This window comes from Procambarus clarkii, chromosome 3, assembly GCF_040958095.1.
Source record: "Procambarus clarkii isolate CNS0578487 chromosome 3, FALCON_Pclarkii_2.0, whole genome shotgun sequence".
Taxonomy (NCBI): Eukaryota; Metazoa; Arthropoda; class Malacostraca; order Decapoda; family Cambaridae; genus Procambarus; species Procambarus clarkii.
Genome location: NC_091152.1, coordinates 17,727,220 through 17,741,830, shown reverse-complemented (window position 1 = coordinate 17,741,830; position 14,611 = coordinate 17,727,220). Strand labels below are relative to the sequence as shown.

Genomic DNA, 14,611 nt, shown 5'->3' with positions numbered 1-14,611 from the left:
ACACCAACACGCACCACCACAACCCCACTACCACACCAACACAACCCCACTACCACACCAACACGCACCACCACAACCCCACTACCACACCAACACGCACCACCACAACCCCACTACCACACCAACACGCACCACCACAACCCCACTACCACACCAACACACCAACACGCACCACCACAACCCCACTACCACACCAACACACCACCACACCAACACGCACCACCACAACCCCACTACCACACCCCCACCACAAACTATGACAACAGCAGAGGGCCATAGGCCTATAGGCTGGTACAAGTGATCAAACCATGAGACCAAATCTTGCTAAATAATATTGTTGACCCACTAGACGTTGTGAGGCAGCCTCAGGGTCAAGCTTCAGCTCCTGGTCCCACGGGCGAGCCTCGGCCCCCACACACACACTCTTATTGACGTAAATCACAACAAAAGCGAGTTAATGAATTAAGATGTTGGGGGGGGGGTGTGGGGGGGACACAACACTAGGAACAAGACGAGGGGTGACTTAGAGAGTACTGTGACACCGTAGAAGGCGACGGTCACTGTCTTGAGAGACTGTGGTGGCGGCCCCGCCCAACACTACCCCTCACACACACCCTTCCTTCCCTCACAACGTCTGCCTCCTGCTGCCTCACACCACACCTCTGGGCCCCTCACACGCCCCCCACCGCCCCTCACACGCCCCTCACCGCCCCTCACACACCCCTCACAGTCCAACAGGCCACTGGCAGCCACCAACTCTCTTTGACTTTTCAAGTCTCGTATTTCACTTGCACTTTGTACGAGTGGTGGCGGGGGTGTGGGCGTGGTGGGCGGCGAGGCGGGTGCGGCGCCCCCTGCAGCGTGCCCCTGCCCCGCCCAGGGCAGCGGGCGAGGGCACGGGCGCCGGTATACCTCGGGAAAGACGGGTAGGGCGACGCGGCCGGGATCCAATATGGCTGCTGAGCCACACCTTCGGGTCCCGGGCGTGAGGGAGCAGGAATGTGTGACGTCACTCCCACAATGCTCGCCCGACAAGTGACGCGCGCCTCCCGCGCCTCATGCTCCTCTATGCTCGCCCCCTCACTCATGATCCTCTATGTTGGCCCTTCGTGATCCTCTATGCTCGCCCCCTCACTCATGATCCTCTATGCTCGCCCCCTCACTCATGATCCTCTATGCTCGCCCCCTCACTCATGATCCTCTATGTTGGCTCCTCACGCTCCTCTATGCTCGCCCCCTGCCCACTTCACACTCCTCTATGCTCGCCCCCTGCCCACTTCACACTCCTCTATGCTCGCCCCTCACTCATGCTCCTCTATGTTCGCCCCCTCAACACCTCACACTCCTCTATGCTCGCCCCTCACGCTCCCCCCCTGGCCCCCTAACGCTCCCCCCCCCTTGCCCCCTCACGCTTCCCCTCCCTCTATGCTCCCCCCCTCACGCTTCCCCTCCCTCTATGCCCCCCCCTCACGCTTCCCCTCCCTCTATGCTCCCCCCCCTCACGCTTCCCTCCACCCCTCACGCTCCTCTATGCTCGCCCCTCACATTCCTATGTGCTCGCCCCTCACGCTCCTGTGTGCTCACCCCTCACACTCCTCTATGCTCTCCCTCACGCTCCTCTCCTCATTTTAATCTGACATATAATTTTAAGAAGGTAATTTCTAGCAAAATTGAAAAACTTTTTACAGGTACATTGTAAGAAAGTATAAAAATACTTTGTAAGAAGGTATAAAGATGTATTGTAATAAAGTATAAACAAATACATTGTATAAGAAATTTGTCAGGATTAGTAGTAGTAAAAATGAGTTCCCTGTTGGGTTATTTGTGGACCTGCGTAAGGCTTTTGACATTGTCAACCACCAAAACCTTCTTCTTAAATTACATCATTATGGAGTCAGAGGACACTCCCTGCAATACCTCAAATCTTACCTTAGTGACAGGTTTCAGTATGTTTCTGTGAATAACACAATTTCTCCCACCCTACCCATCAACATTGGTGTTCCTCAGGGCAGCATACTTGGCCCTCTCCTCTTTCTCATCTACATTAATGACCTTCCAAATGCCTCTCAACACCTCAAACCAATTCTAATTGCTGACGTCACAGCCTTCATTTATTCCAGTCCTGACCCCCTTGCTCTAAATGTCACAGTGAATAATGAGCTAAATAAAGTCCCTCTTTGGCTAACTGCCAACAAACTCACCCCTCAACATTGACAAAACTTTCTATATTTTGTTTGGCAATAAATCCTCAAATCAAATAAATCTCAGGATAAATAATACCCAAATTTGTAAGAAAGTAGATGGCAAATTCCTTGGCGTTCTCATTGACCACAAGCTGAATTTCTAGGGACACATTCTAAATATATAAAAAAAAGTTTCAAAAACTGTTGGCATTCTTTCTAAGATCAGATATTATGTATCTCGCCCTGCCCTGGTGACGCTCTATTACTCTCTCATCTATGAACAAATCCACAAGGGCCGTGACGAGGATTCGCATCAATTAATGCATCACGCTATTGTGATTTCTGTGTGTCTCTCATCTATCCTTATCTCAATTATGGTATTTGTGTTTGGGGTTCTACTACCCAAAATCATTTATGTCCTCTAATTACTCAACACAAAGCTGCTATTAGGACAATATCCAACTCTGGCCCCAGACATCACTCGGTACCCCTACTCAAATCTCTGAGTATTTTAGATATTAAGTCACTGCACATCCTCTCATGCGTGTATATATATATATATATATATATATATATATATATATATATATATATATATATATATATATATATATATATATATATATATATATATATATATATATCAACTATGGTATTTGTGCTTGGGGCTCTACTACCCAAAATCATTTACGTCCTCTAATTACTCAACACAAAGCTGCTATTAGGACAATATCCAATTCTGGCCCCAGACATCACTCGGTACCCCTATTCAAATTCCTGAATATGTTAGACATTAAGTCACTGCACATTCTCTCATGTGTACTATACATATACAAAACGCTAAATTGTAATGCCAATCCTGATCTCAAAAGCTTCATAGAAGGTTGTAACAGAACCCATGAGCATCAAACCAGAAATAAATACAGTTTTGATATTCCTAGAGTACGACTTAATCAAACCAGAAATGCTCTGCAAATCAAGGGACCCAGAATGTGGAATGACCTTCCCAACCATGTTAAAGACTGTACCTCTCTCAACCAGTTTAAGATAAAAACTAAACACTACCTAATAAATTCCCTGTAACCTACCTCACTCCTCTATTGTCAACCCATGTCCGTTATTTTCTTTTTTTTTAATCAACACTGTTTGTCAACCTATTGTATTTGTGCTGCTTTTTCAGTCATGTTCCCCCTTTTTTTATCTTTATTTGTATTTGTTCTCAACACTTTTTATTCTTTATGCTCAATTAGTATTAAGTTCTAGATATTAATGTTTTTCTTGCCCGAAACGCATTGCGTAATAGTGGCTTTAGGCATTGTATGTACTAGCTGTATCTATATATCAATCCATTAATGTAACATCACTTGTATGTATGTACCTTACCTGAATAAACATCTGAATCTGAATCTGAATCTGAATATATATATATATATATATATATTGGTAGCAGTCTTTCCTGTAGACATATATTATTAAATATGACCGAAAAAGTAAGATTAATAATTCTAACACGAATTTTCTCAATCTTTCGTACATTTCTTTTCACTGTTGGAGGTAAATCAAAAATCAATTCTCCAAAATTCATTTTTATTTCTAGTCTGACGCGACACGAGCGCGTTTCGTAAAACTTATTACATTTTCAAAGACTTTAGTTTACAAATACACAACTGAATAGAACTTACGCATCTCCGATTTTATAACTACATTTGAGTGAGGTGGAAGGGGTGATGTGGCATTAATCAACACAAGACAGAACAAGAGGTGGCATTAATAGGGTATTAATTTCATCAACACAAGACAGAACAAGGGGTGGCATTAATAAGGTATTAATTTCATCAACACAAGACAGAACACGAAACAATGGGTATTGAATAGAAGTGTTTGTAGAAAGCCTATTGGTCCATATTTCTTGATGCTTCTATATTGGAGCGGAGTCTTGAGGTGGGTAGAATATAGTTGTGCAATAATTGGCTGTTGATTGCTGGTGTTGACTTCTTGATGTGTAGTGCCTCGCAAACGTCAAGCCGCCTGCTATCGCTGTATCTCGATAGATATCTCGATAGATACAGCGATAGCAGGCGGCTTGACGTTTGCGAGGCACTACACATCAAGAAGTCAACACCAGCAATCAACAGCCAATTATTGCACAACTATATTCTACCCACCTCAAGACTCCGCTCCAATATAGAAGCATCAAGAAATATGGACCAATAGGCTTTCCCAACCAACAGGATAGACCAATAGGACCAATAGGACCAATAGACCAATAGGACCAATAGATATCTCGATAGATACAGCGATAGCAGGCGGCTTGACGTTTGCGAGGCACTACACATCAAGAAGTCAACACCAGCAATCAACAGCCAATTATTGCACAACTATATTCTACCCACCTCAAGACTCCGCTCCAATATAGAAGCATCAAGAAATATGGACCAATAGGCTTTCTACAAACACTTCTATTCAATACCCATTGTTTCGTGTTCTGTCTTGTGTTGATGAAATTAATACCCTATTAATGCCACCCCTTGTTCTGTCTTGTGTTGATGAAATTAATACCCTATTAATGCCACCTCTTGTTCTGTCTTGTGTTGATTAATGCCACATCACCCCTTCCACCTCACTCAAATGTAGATATAAAATCGGAGATGCGTAAGTTCTATTCAGTTGTGTATTTGTAAACTAAAGTCTTTGAAAATGTAATAAGTTTTACGAAACGCGCTCGTGTCGCGTCAGACTAGAAATAAAAATGAATTTTGGAGAATTGATTTTTGATTTACCTCCAACAGTGAAAAGAAATGTACGAAAGATTGAGAAAATTCGTGTTAGAATTATTAATCTTACTTTTTCGGTCATATTTAATAATATATGTCTACAGGAAAGACTGCTACCAAAATATACATATATATATATATATATATATATATATATATATATATATATATATATATTAGTATATTTTGGTAGCAGTCTTTCCTGTAGACATATTTTATTAAATATGACCGAAAAAGTAAGATTAATAATTCTAACACGAATTTTCTCAATCTTTCGTACATTATGCTTCACTGTTGGAGGTAAATCAAAAATCACTTCTCCAAAATTCATTTTTATTTCTAGTCTGACGCGACACGGGCGCGTTTCGTAAAACTTATTACATTTTCAAAGACTTCACAAATACACAACTGATTAGAACTTGCGTTTCCCTGATTTTATATCTACATTTGAGTGAGGTGGGAAGGGTGATGTGGCATTACATTTGAGTAAGGTGGGAAGGATGATGTGGCATTAGAGGATATTAATAGGGTATTAAAAGTATCAACACAAGACAGAACACGAAACAATGGATATTGAATAGAAGTGTTTGTAGAAAGCCTATTGGTCCATATTTCTTGATGCTTCTATATTGGAGCGGAGTCTTGAGGTGGGTAGAATATAGTTGTGCAATAATTGGCTGTTGATTGCTGGTGTTGACTTCTTGATGTGTAGTGCCTCGCAAACGTCGAGCCGCCTGCTATCGCTGTATCTATCGATGATTTCTGTGTTGTTTACTAGGATTTCTCTGGCGATGGTTTGGTTATGGGAAGAGATTATATGTTCCTTAATGGAGCCCTGTTGTTTATGCATCGTTAAACGCCTAGAAAGAGATGTTGTTGTCTTGCCTATATACTGGGTTTTTTGGAGCTTACAGTCCCCAAGTGGGCATTTGAAGGCATAGACGACGTTAGTCTCTTTTAAAGCGTTCTGTTTCGTGTCTGGAGAGTTTCTCATGAGTAGGCTGGCCGTTTTTCTGGTTTTATAGTAAATCGTCAGTTGTATCCTCTGATTTTTGTCTGTAGGGATAACGTTTCTATTAACAATATCTTTCAGGACCCTTTCCTCTGTTTTATGAGCTGTGGAAAAGAAGTTCCTGTAAAATAGTCTAATAGGGGGTATAGGTGTTGTGTTAGTTGTCTCTTCGGAGGTTGCATGGCTTTTCACTTTCCTTCTTATGATGTCTTCGATGAAACCATTGGAGAAGCCGTTATTGACTAGAACCTGCCTTACCCTACAGAGTTCTTCGTCGACTTGCTTCCATTCTGAGCTGTGGCTGAGAGCACGGTCGACGTATGCGTTAACAACACTCCTCTTGTACCTGTCAGGGCAGTCGCTGTTGGCATTTAGGCACATTCCTATGTTTGTTTCCTTTGTGTAGACTGCAGTGTGGAAACCTCCGCCCTTTTCCATGACTGTTACATCTAGAAAAGGCAGCTTCCCATCCTTTTCCGTCTCGTAAGTGAAACGCAGCACGGAACTCTGCTCAAATGCCTCCTTCAGCTCCTGCAGATGTCTGACATCAGGTACCTGTGTAAAAATGTCGTCAACATACCTGCAGTATATGGCCGGTTTCAAGTTCACACTTGAAACTTGAAACTTGAACTTGAAACCGGCCATATACTGCAGGTATGTTGACGACATTTTTACACAGGTACCTGATGTCAGACATCTGCAGGAGCTGAAGGAGGCATTTGAGCAGAGTTCCGTGCTGCGTTTCACTTACGAGACGGAAAAGGATGGGAAGCTGCCTTTTCTAGATGTAACAGTCATGGAAAAGGGCGGAGGTTTCCACACTGCAGTCTACACAAAGGAAACAAACATAGGAATGTGCCTAAATGCCAACAGCGACTGCCCTGACAGGTACAAGAGGAGTGTTGTTAACGCATACGTCGACCGTGCTCTCAGCCACAGCTCAGAATGGAAGCAAGTCGACGAAGAACTCTGTAGGGTAAGGCAGGTTCTAGTCAATAACGGCTTCTCCAATGGTTTCATCGAAGACATCATAAGAAGGAAAGTGAAAAGCCATGCAACCTCCGAAGAGACAACTAACACAACACCTATACCCCCTATTAGACTATTTTACAGGAACTTCTTTTCCACAGCTCATAAAACAGAGGAAAGGGTCCTGAAAGATATTGTTAATAGAAACGTTATCCCTACAGACAAAAATCAGAGGATACAACTGACGATTTACTATAAAACCAGAAAAACGGCCAGCCTACTCATGAGAAACTCTCCAGACACGAAACAGAACGCTTTAAAAGAGACTAACGTCGTCTATGCCTTCAAATGCCCACTTGGGGACTGTAAGCTCCAAAAAACCCAGTATATAGGCAAGACAACAACATCTCTTTCTAGGCGTTTAACGATGCATAAACAACAGGGCTCCATTAAGGAACATATAATCTCTTCCCATAACCAAACCATCGCCAGAGAAATCCTAGTAAACAACACAGAAATCATCGATAGATACAGCGATAGCAGGCGGCTCGACGTTTGCGAGGCACTACACATCAAGAAGTCAACACCAGCAATCAACAGCCAATTATTGCACAACTATATTCTACCCACCTCAAGACTCCGCTCCAATATAGAAGCATCAAGAAATATGGACCAATAGGCTTTCTACAAACACTTCTATTCAATATCCATTGTTTCGTGTTCTGTCTTGTGTTGATACTTTTAATACCCTATTAATATCCTCTAATGCCACATCATCCTTCCCACCTTACTCAAATGTAATGCCACATCACCCTTCCCACCTCACTCAAATGTAGATATAAAATCAGGGAAACGCAAGTTCTAATCAGTTGTGTATTTGTGAAGTCTTTGAAAATGTAATAAGTTTTACGAAACGCGCCCGTGTCGCGTCAGACTAGAAATAAAAATGAATTTTGGAGAAGTGATTTTTGATTTACCTCCAACAGTGAAGCATAATGTACGAAAGATTGAGAAAATTCGTGTTAGAATTATTAATCTTACTTTTTCGGTCATATTTAATAAAATATATATATATATATATATATATATATATATATATATATATATATATATATATATATATATATATATATATATATATATATATATATAAGGTATTGTGTTATGTGCTTATGTGCCTTTCACAGGAAACTATGAGCAGCTGAGGTTATAGCATTTTCTTTCCTCGAGTGAGGCTTCGTACATGTCAGGATGGAAAAACATACATGACGATCCAAAGCGACATTTTCCTTTCTTAAGTATATTTAGATATTTTCTGGGATGGTGGTAGCTGCATTATAATCCCTTTATGTTTCCATAATATCTGTCTGCAAATGCTATTTACACAGAATTTGCAAATGTCTGTCCTTCTGGTCTGTCTCTCTATCGAGGACTGTTGTAGTGTCTGTACCTATCGAACTGTCTGTTACACTTTCTAATCTACTGTCATCTGTACCCGGCCATATTTAATCACAAGTTACAACTTCTTGAATTTATAATTCAGTTTCTTCCCTGTCTACAGCCTCGGCTCCTGTTCCATTATTCTGTATTGCCCACTCTCCATGGACGCCTGGTAGGCTTTCAGTAAATTACAATTATCGATCATGAATCGTTGTATCTAGAAGTTGTCTTAATATATTGGACGTTGGTAAATCATTATTGCATACTCAGAGTAAAGGGCCAGCGTTCAGGTCAGTGGTACTGTTCACCTCTGTACTCACAGTTCCACACTGGGACAACACTTGTAAAGGAAAATATTATACAGTTCAAGTAGAGGATTTCCTGGTACTAAGGGAAGCAAGCATGCAGAGGATGCCCTTGTTCAGGGTTTCTTGTGGAACTTGAAGTTAATGATTATTTTTCTATTATCGTATGCGGTATTTAATCTTTATTGTGTGTTGAGGGAAGACAGATAAAGCTAGAGATGGTTGCTACAAGCACCTGCCAACTTGCTTGCTTTGTGTATAGAGTGAGGGTCGCACACTTGGCCTATCTTATCGCCTTTCATTATTACCATATCCTTCCGTGCCTGGCTGAGGAGAGGGGAGGGTGAAGAGTTGAGACTTGTATCAAATGTTTCCCCAGTTATCTTGCCTTTCCCAGTTTTCCATCATGCGCTCCCTCGTCGTGGCTAGAGCTCTGTGAAAGAGCTAGAGCATCTCTGGTGTATGGGTTTCCCTCCATGCAAGTCCAAGTATTGTGGCAGTGGGTTTCAAAGTACGCAGTTTGGGGGTCATTGTAATAGGCCTGGTGTTTATTGTCACAAAGTTGTGGCTATCGGGTGGTGCGGGGGCCGGAGTGAAGGGTCGGCGAACATCTCAGTGTTAGGTACTAGATCATTGTTAAATGTGTGCACTGTGGAGGGACCATAGGTGCTCTACCTCTCTCACACACCAGCAACATTTTTTTTTTATTTTTTTTTTATTTTTACATGCAGAGCATGCAAATTAAATACAATAAAATTACAGAATACATAAAGGAAAACAATAGACCACCGGCCAGAAGGGCCGACAGCATAGCACAACAAAACACATACACAAGAAAAACACGAAAAATACAGCATACATCAAAGCACAAAACAGAATACAATGACAATCCAACAATCACAGTACAAAACAACACCTCCAGAAACAAAACATACAACAAGAGGCATAGCAGGAAACAGAACAGTGCAAACACAAGACTGTCCAAACACGTACAACTGGTAAAGCAACATAAAATCAATACATTAATAAAAAAAACACACACCAAGCCATCCGCCCCGTAAACAAAAGGCGAGGCCAAAACAAACAATAACAAACACGCACACCTGAAAACAAACCAGGCAGAAACACAACAACTAGCCTGAAGGACCAAGAATGCAACAACAAAGTACATCAAGAAACAAACAAATCATTACACAACCATATAGTCACTAAACACGGGCCTGAAGGGCCGACATCAAAAACACAAGAAAACAAGCGAAAAATACAACAAAACACCACAACACCACACCAAACACACACCAAACACACAGCAAACACACACCAAACACACACCAAACACACAGACTACGAAAAAATCTCATACTTGTCCGGCCACTCTTCCGCCGGGAAGCGAATACAATACGCCTCCCAAAGTAGCATAATGTCCTCCGAAACATGGTCACTATTGAGCGTACGAGGATCAGGCATTAACTCTGGCACACTCTGGCACACCACTATTGAGCGTACGAGGATCAGGCATTAACTCTGGCACACTCTGGCACACCACTATTGAGCGTACGAGGATCAGGCATTAACTCTGGCACACTCTGGCACACCACTATTGAGCGTACGAGGATCAGGCATTAACTCTGGCACACCTACAGTACACCAGCAACATGGTCGTCACGTCGACCACTGAGCCATGTGCATCCCTCCTCACCCCCCCGCACCCACGAGGCGGATGGTATTTCCGATACGTACAGCAGCCAATCTCGGTGATTATCTCATGATTCATGTGTTATAGGAGACGATGCGCACCATATGTGAGAGACGATGACGCCAACACATAGGTGTAGAATGCCTCAATATGCGAGGCTTCAAGGTCGCCCCATACTCTGTGCATCACTATGACTATTTAGGAGCGACACCAGTAGTTGTGTAGTCCTGTTAATGGGGCGAGAATTACCATGTCCTTGTGCTTGACACAGTAGCCACCTAGACTACCTAGAACACAGAGTGCAGGGTCCATATAATTAACCGCATCAGATTGTACACATAGATAAAATACTTTTTTTATTTTTAGTTTAGTTAATTTATTATGCACCCCATACCCATGCTGTGGGGCGGTAGTGTAAAGGGGTTACAAAGGTACATAATGGGCTCAGGGACTGAATGTCACAATTAATTTAGCTAAGTTGTAGTTTTGATGAGCTAGTTACAGCCTATTAATTTTGTTGACACAGTTTACATTTGGTCAGGTCTACATCAGCAGGTCGTGAAAATACCCAGAGATACCTATAGCAGAGTCTAAGCCGAGCAGTAGTAACATATAGCAGCCAACTGATGTTATTGGATGATTCATATATGTGTGGCTTCTCTTGCTTGACAGTATGATGATGATTGGAATTACTGGTGTCGATTTCCTTTGCCTCATACAAGGTTTTGTTGAAGTTCTTGGTGTACTATTGTTCTCACACTACTTACAGATAATCCAAAGTTATACTCAACTCCTTCGACGGCAGATTCTTTGGCTAACTTTGATTCTTTGAAGCCAAGTTTCCCGCGTAAATCCTCACTCCGTGATGTTGTTCCTCAGACTGTGTTACCCGAAGTGGCGGGGGGGGGGGGGGGGGGCAGAGTCTTATCTTGAGGTTATCTTGAGATGATTTCGGGGCTTTTTAGTGCCCCCAGGCCTCCAGGCCTCCACCCCCAAGAAGGAAGCAGCCCGTGACAGCTGACTAACACCCAGGTATCTATTTTACTGCTAGGTAACAGAAGGTGAAAGAAACATAGGCATAGCATAGGGTGAAAGAAACTCTGCCCATTGTTTCTCGCCGGCGCCCGGGATCGAACCCGGGACCACAGGATCACAAGTACAGTGTGCTGTCCGCTCGGCCGACCGGCTCCTTGACGTATACAGTTCAAGAGCTACCGTATGTATGCAGTACAAGAGTTACCATATGTATACAGTTCAAGAGCTACCGTATGTATACAGTACAAGAGCTACTGTATGTATACTATGCAAGAGCTACCATATGTATACAATGCTAAAGCTACCGTATGTATACAACACAATAACTACCGTATGTATACTGTGCAAGACCAACCATATGTATACAATGCTAAAACAACCAAAGCTACCGCATGTATACAATACAAGAGTTACCATATGTATACAATGCAAGAGCTACCGTATGTATACAGTACATGTAAGTAAGTAATTATCAAAAGTAGCCACCAAGCCGAGAAGGTTATGTAGCACCATCAAATGTGCGGAATAATCAGAGGGCGCTAAATATCACCAAGGATGCCAATACGAGAACAGAAACGCATAAGGCGAACGATATCAAAAGTATCTGATTCACCAAGAATTCTACCGAGGGACAAGTGACCGCGAGGGACGGTCAGAAAGCAAGACACACGCTCGTCCTGGAAGTCAGGACATTCATCAAGGATATGCACGACCGTAAGAGGGACAAGGCAGTTTGGACAATAAGGAGCAGGGCGGCGCTCCATTAAGTGTCCACGAGTTAAGCGCGTATGGCCAATACGCAACCTTGCCAGAGCTGTTTCCCACCGCCGGTTACGATGGTAGGAGGAAGGCAACAGGGACACACTACTCTTAAGAGTACGCTGTTTGTTACCAGTAACAGAAGGCAAACAACCCTGCCAATGGGCAAGGATGGAGGAATGAATAACTGGGTAAAAGTCAGAATAAGGAATACCTTTAAGGGAGATGGGACAAGAGCGGACAGCTTCCTTAGCGGCAGCGTCTGCACGATCATTTAAAGACACCAACATGGCTGGGAACCCAGCAAATTGGGTTGCAGTCAATGTTGAATCTCGACTACCACTGGATGGACTGAATTAAAGGACTCCAGAGCCATGAAGACACTACGAGAGTCAACTACCACCACAAAGGAGGATTGACAATGAGAAAGCAGTAGACGAAGAGCATAGAGAATAGCATAAAGTTCTGCCGAGAAGATGCTGGTCTCCGGAGGCAGGCAACACATATAGGTGTGGTCAGGAAAAACAACAGAGTAGCCAACACCGTCTACAGACTTAGACCCATCGGTGAAGATGGAAATGGAGCGAGAGTGTGAAGAAAAGTGTTCAAGGAAAAGGCATTTCAGAACTGTAAGAGGGGTAAAAGCTTTTGTGAAGTGGGTCAGGGATTTACAAAATTTAGGAAGGGGGGACCTTCCATGGGGGCAAGTACGGGACAACACGAGGAGAAATATTAGTAATACTAACCGAAAGAGAATTTTGCAGGTGAGACAATCGGACAGAAAGAGGGAGGTGATGAAGAGAAACAGGAGGGGTAAAAGTCAAAGCATGACATAGGTGAGAGTGAGGGTGTTGTAAGGACCGCGCAGGGTAGTGAAGACAGTAGCGATCACGGCGGTACTGGAGAGACAGGAAGCCAGTGTTTACATACAAGCTGAGGGTAGGAGTCGAGCGAAAGGCATCAGAGCCGAGGTGCAACCCAGTTTGGTGCAAAGCATCAAGACGGCGAAGAGTAGAAGGAAAAGCAGATGAGTAAGCAGGACAACCATAATCGAGTTTAGACAGGACGAGAGAGGAATGTAAAGAGAGGAGTGTGCACCTATCTACTCCCCAAGAAATATGGGACAAAACCTTAAATAGGTTAAGGGCCTTAGAGCATTCAACCCGGAGGTAAGAAACACGGGGTGACCAAGACAAACGAGTGTCAAAGATTAACCCCAAAAGCTTAGTGAAATTTTTGTACACAAGGGGATGACCATAAAATGACAAAAAGGGACGAAGAACAACTTGCTTACGAGTAACAGTCATGGCACAAGTCTTAGTTGCAGATGACTTGAAGCCATGATTGGTGGCCCAAGACGACACGGCATCAATTGTAAGTTGAAGCCGCCATTGAAGGAGAGGGTAATCATCACCTCGACAGCAATTGGTAAGATCGCCGACATAGAGAGCGGAGAAGATGCCAGAAGGAAGGGAGGAAAGAAGACCATTGAGGGTAACCAGAAAAAGAGTAGTGCTCAGAACACTACCTTAGGGAGCATCTTCATATTGCCGGAAAGAGGCAGAGAGAGTGGCACCAAGCCTTGCTCTAAAGGAATGATGAGAGAGGAAGCTTTAGAGGAAGAGAGAGGCCCTCGAAGGCCAAAAAAGAAGTTGGGACAGAATATGGTATCTCCAGGTGGTGTCGTAAGCCTTTTCCAGGTCAAAAAGGACGGCAACAACGGAGGTCTTCGCAGCAAAAGCAGTACGAATATAGACCTCCAAGTTCACCAGGACATCAGCTGTGCTGCGGCACTTCTGAAAACCGAATTGAGAAGGGGAGAGGTGGTTATAGTGTTCTAAGAATCACATCAGACGGACATTGACCATGCGTTCAAAGAGTTTGCAGACACAACTCGTGAGGGCAATAGGGCGGAAGTCCTTAGGGGATATCCCGGGAGACCCCAGTTTCCAAATAAAGAGTACAACGGCATCGAGCCAGTTCTCAGGGATCGACGACGACTCCGAAACCTGGTTATACAGATTCAGTAAAAACTGAGACGTGCATGGAGGGAGATGGCGAAGCATCTCATAATGAATGTCATCTGTGTTTGCTGCCATAGAACCGCTGAGGGCCAGGGCAGACTGAAGTTCAGAGAGAGAAGAGATCGTTATAGGTAAGTCAGAGATGAGTGCAGAAATCTAAGGGATGAGAATCAAGAATGGGGTTACAAAGAAGGAAGGATTGAGGAAGATGAGAACCGGAGCTAACAGTCGAAAAGTGGGAACCCAGTTTGGTCGTGACCAGCACTGGTCCGCCACAACAGTACCACAGAGGTGAAGGACTGGCGAGACATCTGGAATAAACTTACCCGCTATCTTGCACATTTTCTTCTAGATCTGTGACAGAGGAGTATCGGACGTAATGGTGGAAACATAAGATTTCCAGCTCTCATGTTT

At 43.4% G+C, this 14,611-nt stretch overlaps 1 protein-coding gene across 7 annotated transcripts in view; it reads right to left on the bottom strand.

The window, feature by feature from the left end:
• Positions 1-14,611, bottom strand: part of Rho1 (ras-like GTP-binding protein Rho1) — a 96,704-nt gene that overhangs the window by 25,223 nt on the left and 56,870 nt on the right. The window contains exon 1 of one of the 7 annotated variants that reach the window (XM_069329598.1): positions 11,171-11,272. The exons of 1 other annotated variant lie outside the window; for it this stretch is intronic. Coding sequence is in view for 2 of the 6 variants with exons in the window: in XM_069329579.1 (XP_069185680.1) it covers positions 10,047-10,119 (73 nt within the window). In the remaining 4 variants the exon portion in view is untranslated. Of the gene's footprint in view, positions 1-614; positions 660-912; positions 1,072-10,046; positions 10,135-10,957; positions 11,040-11,146; positions 11,273-14,611 lie in introns of those variants that run through there. 5 more of the 7 variants (XM_069329596.1, XM_069329558.1, XM_069329579.1 and 2 more) reach the window with 5 other exon arrangements.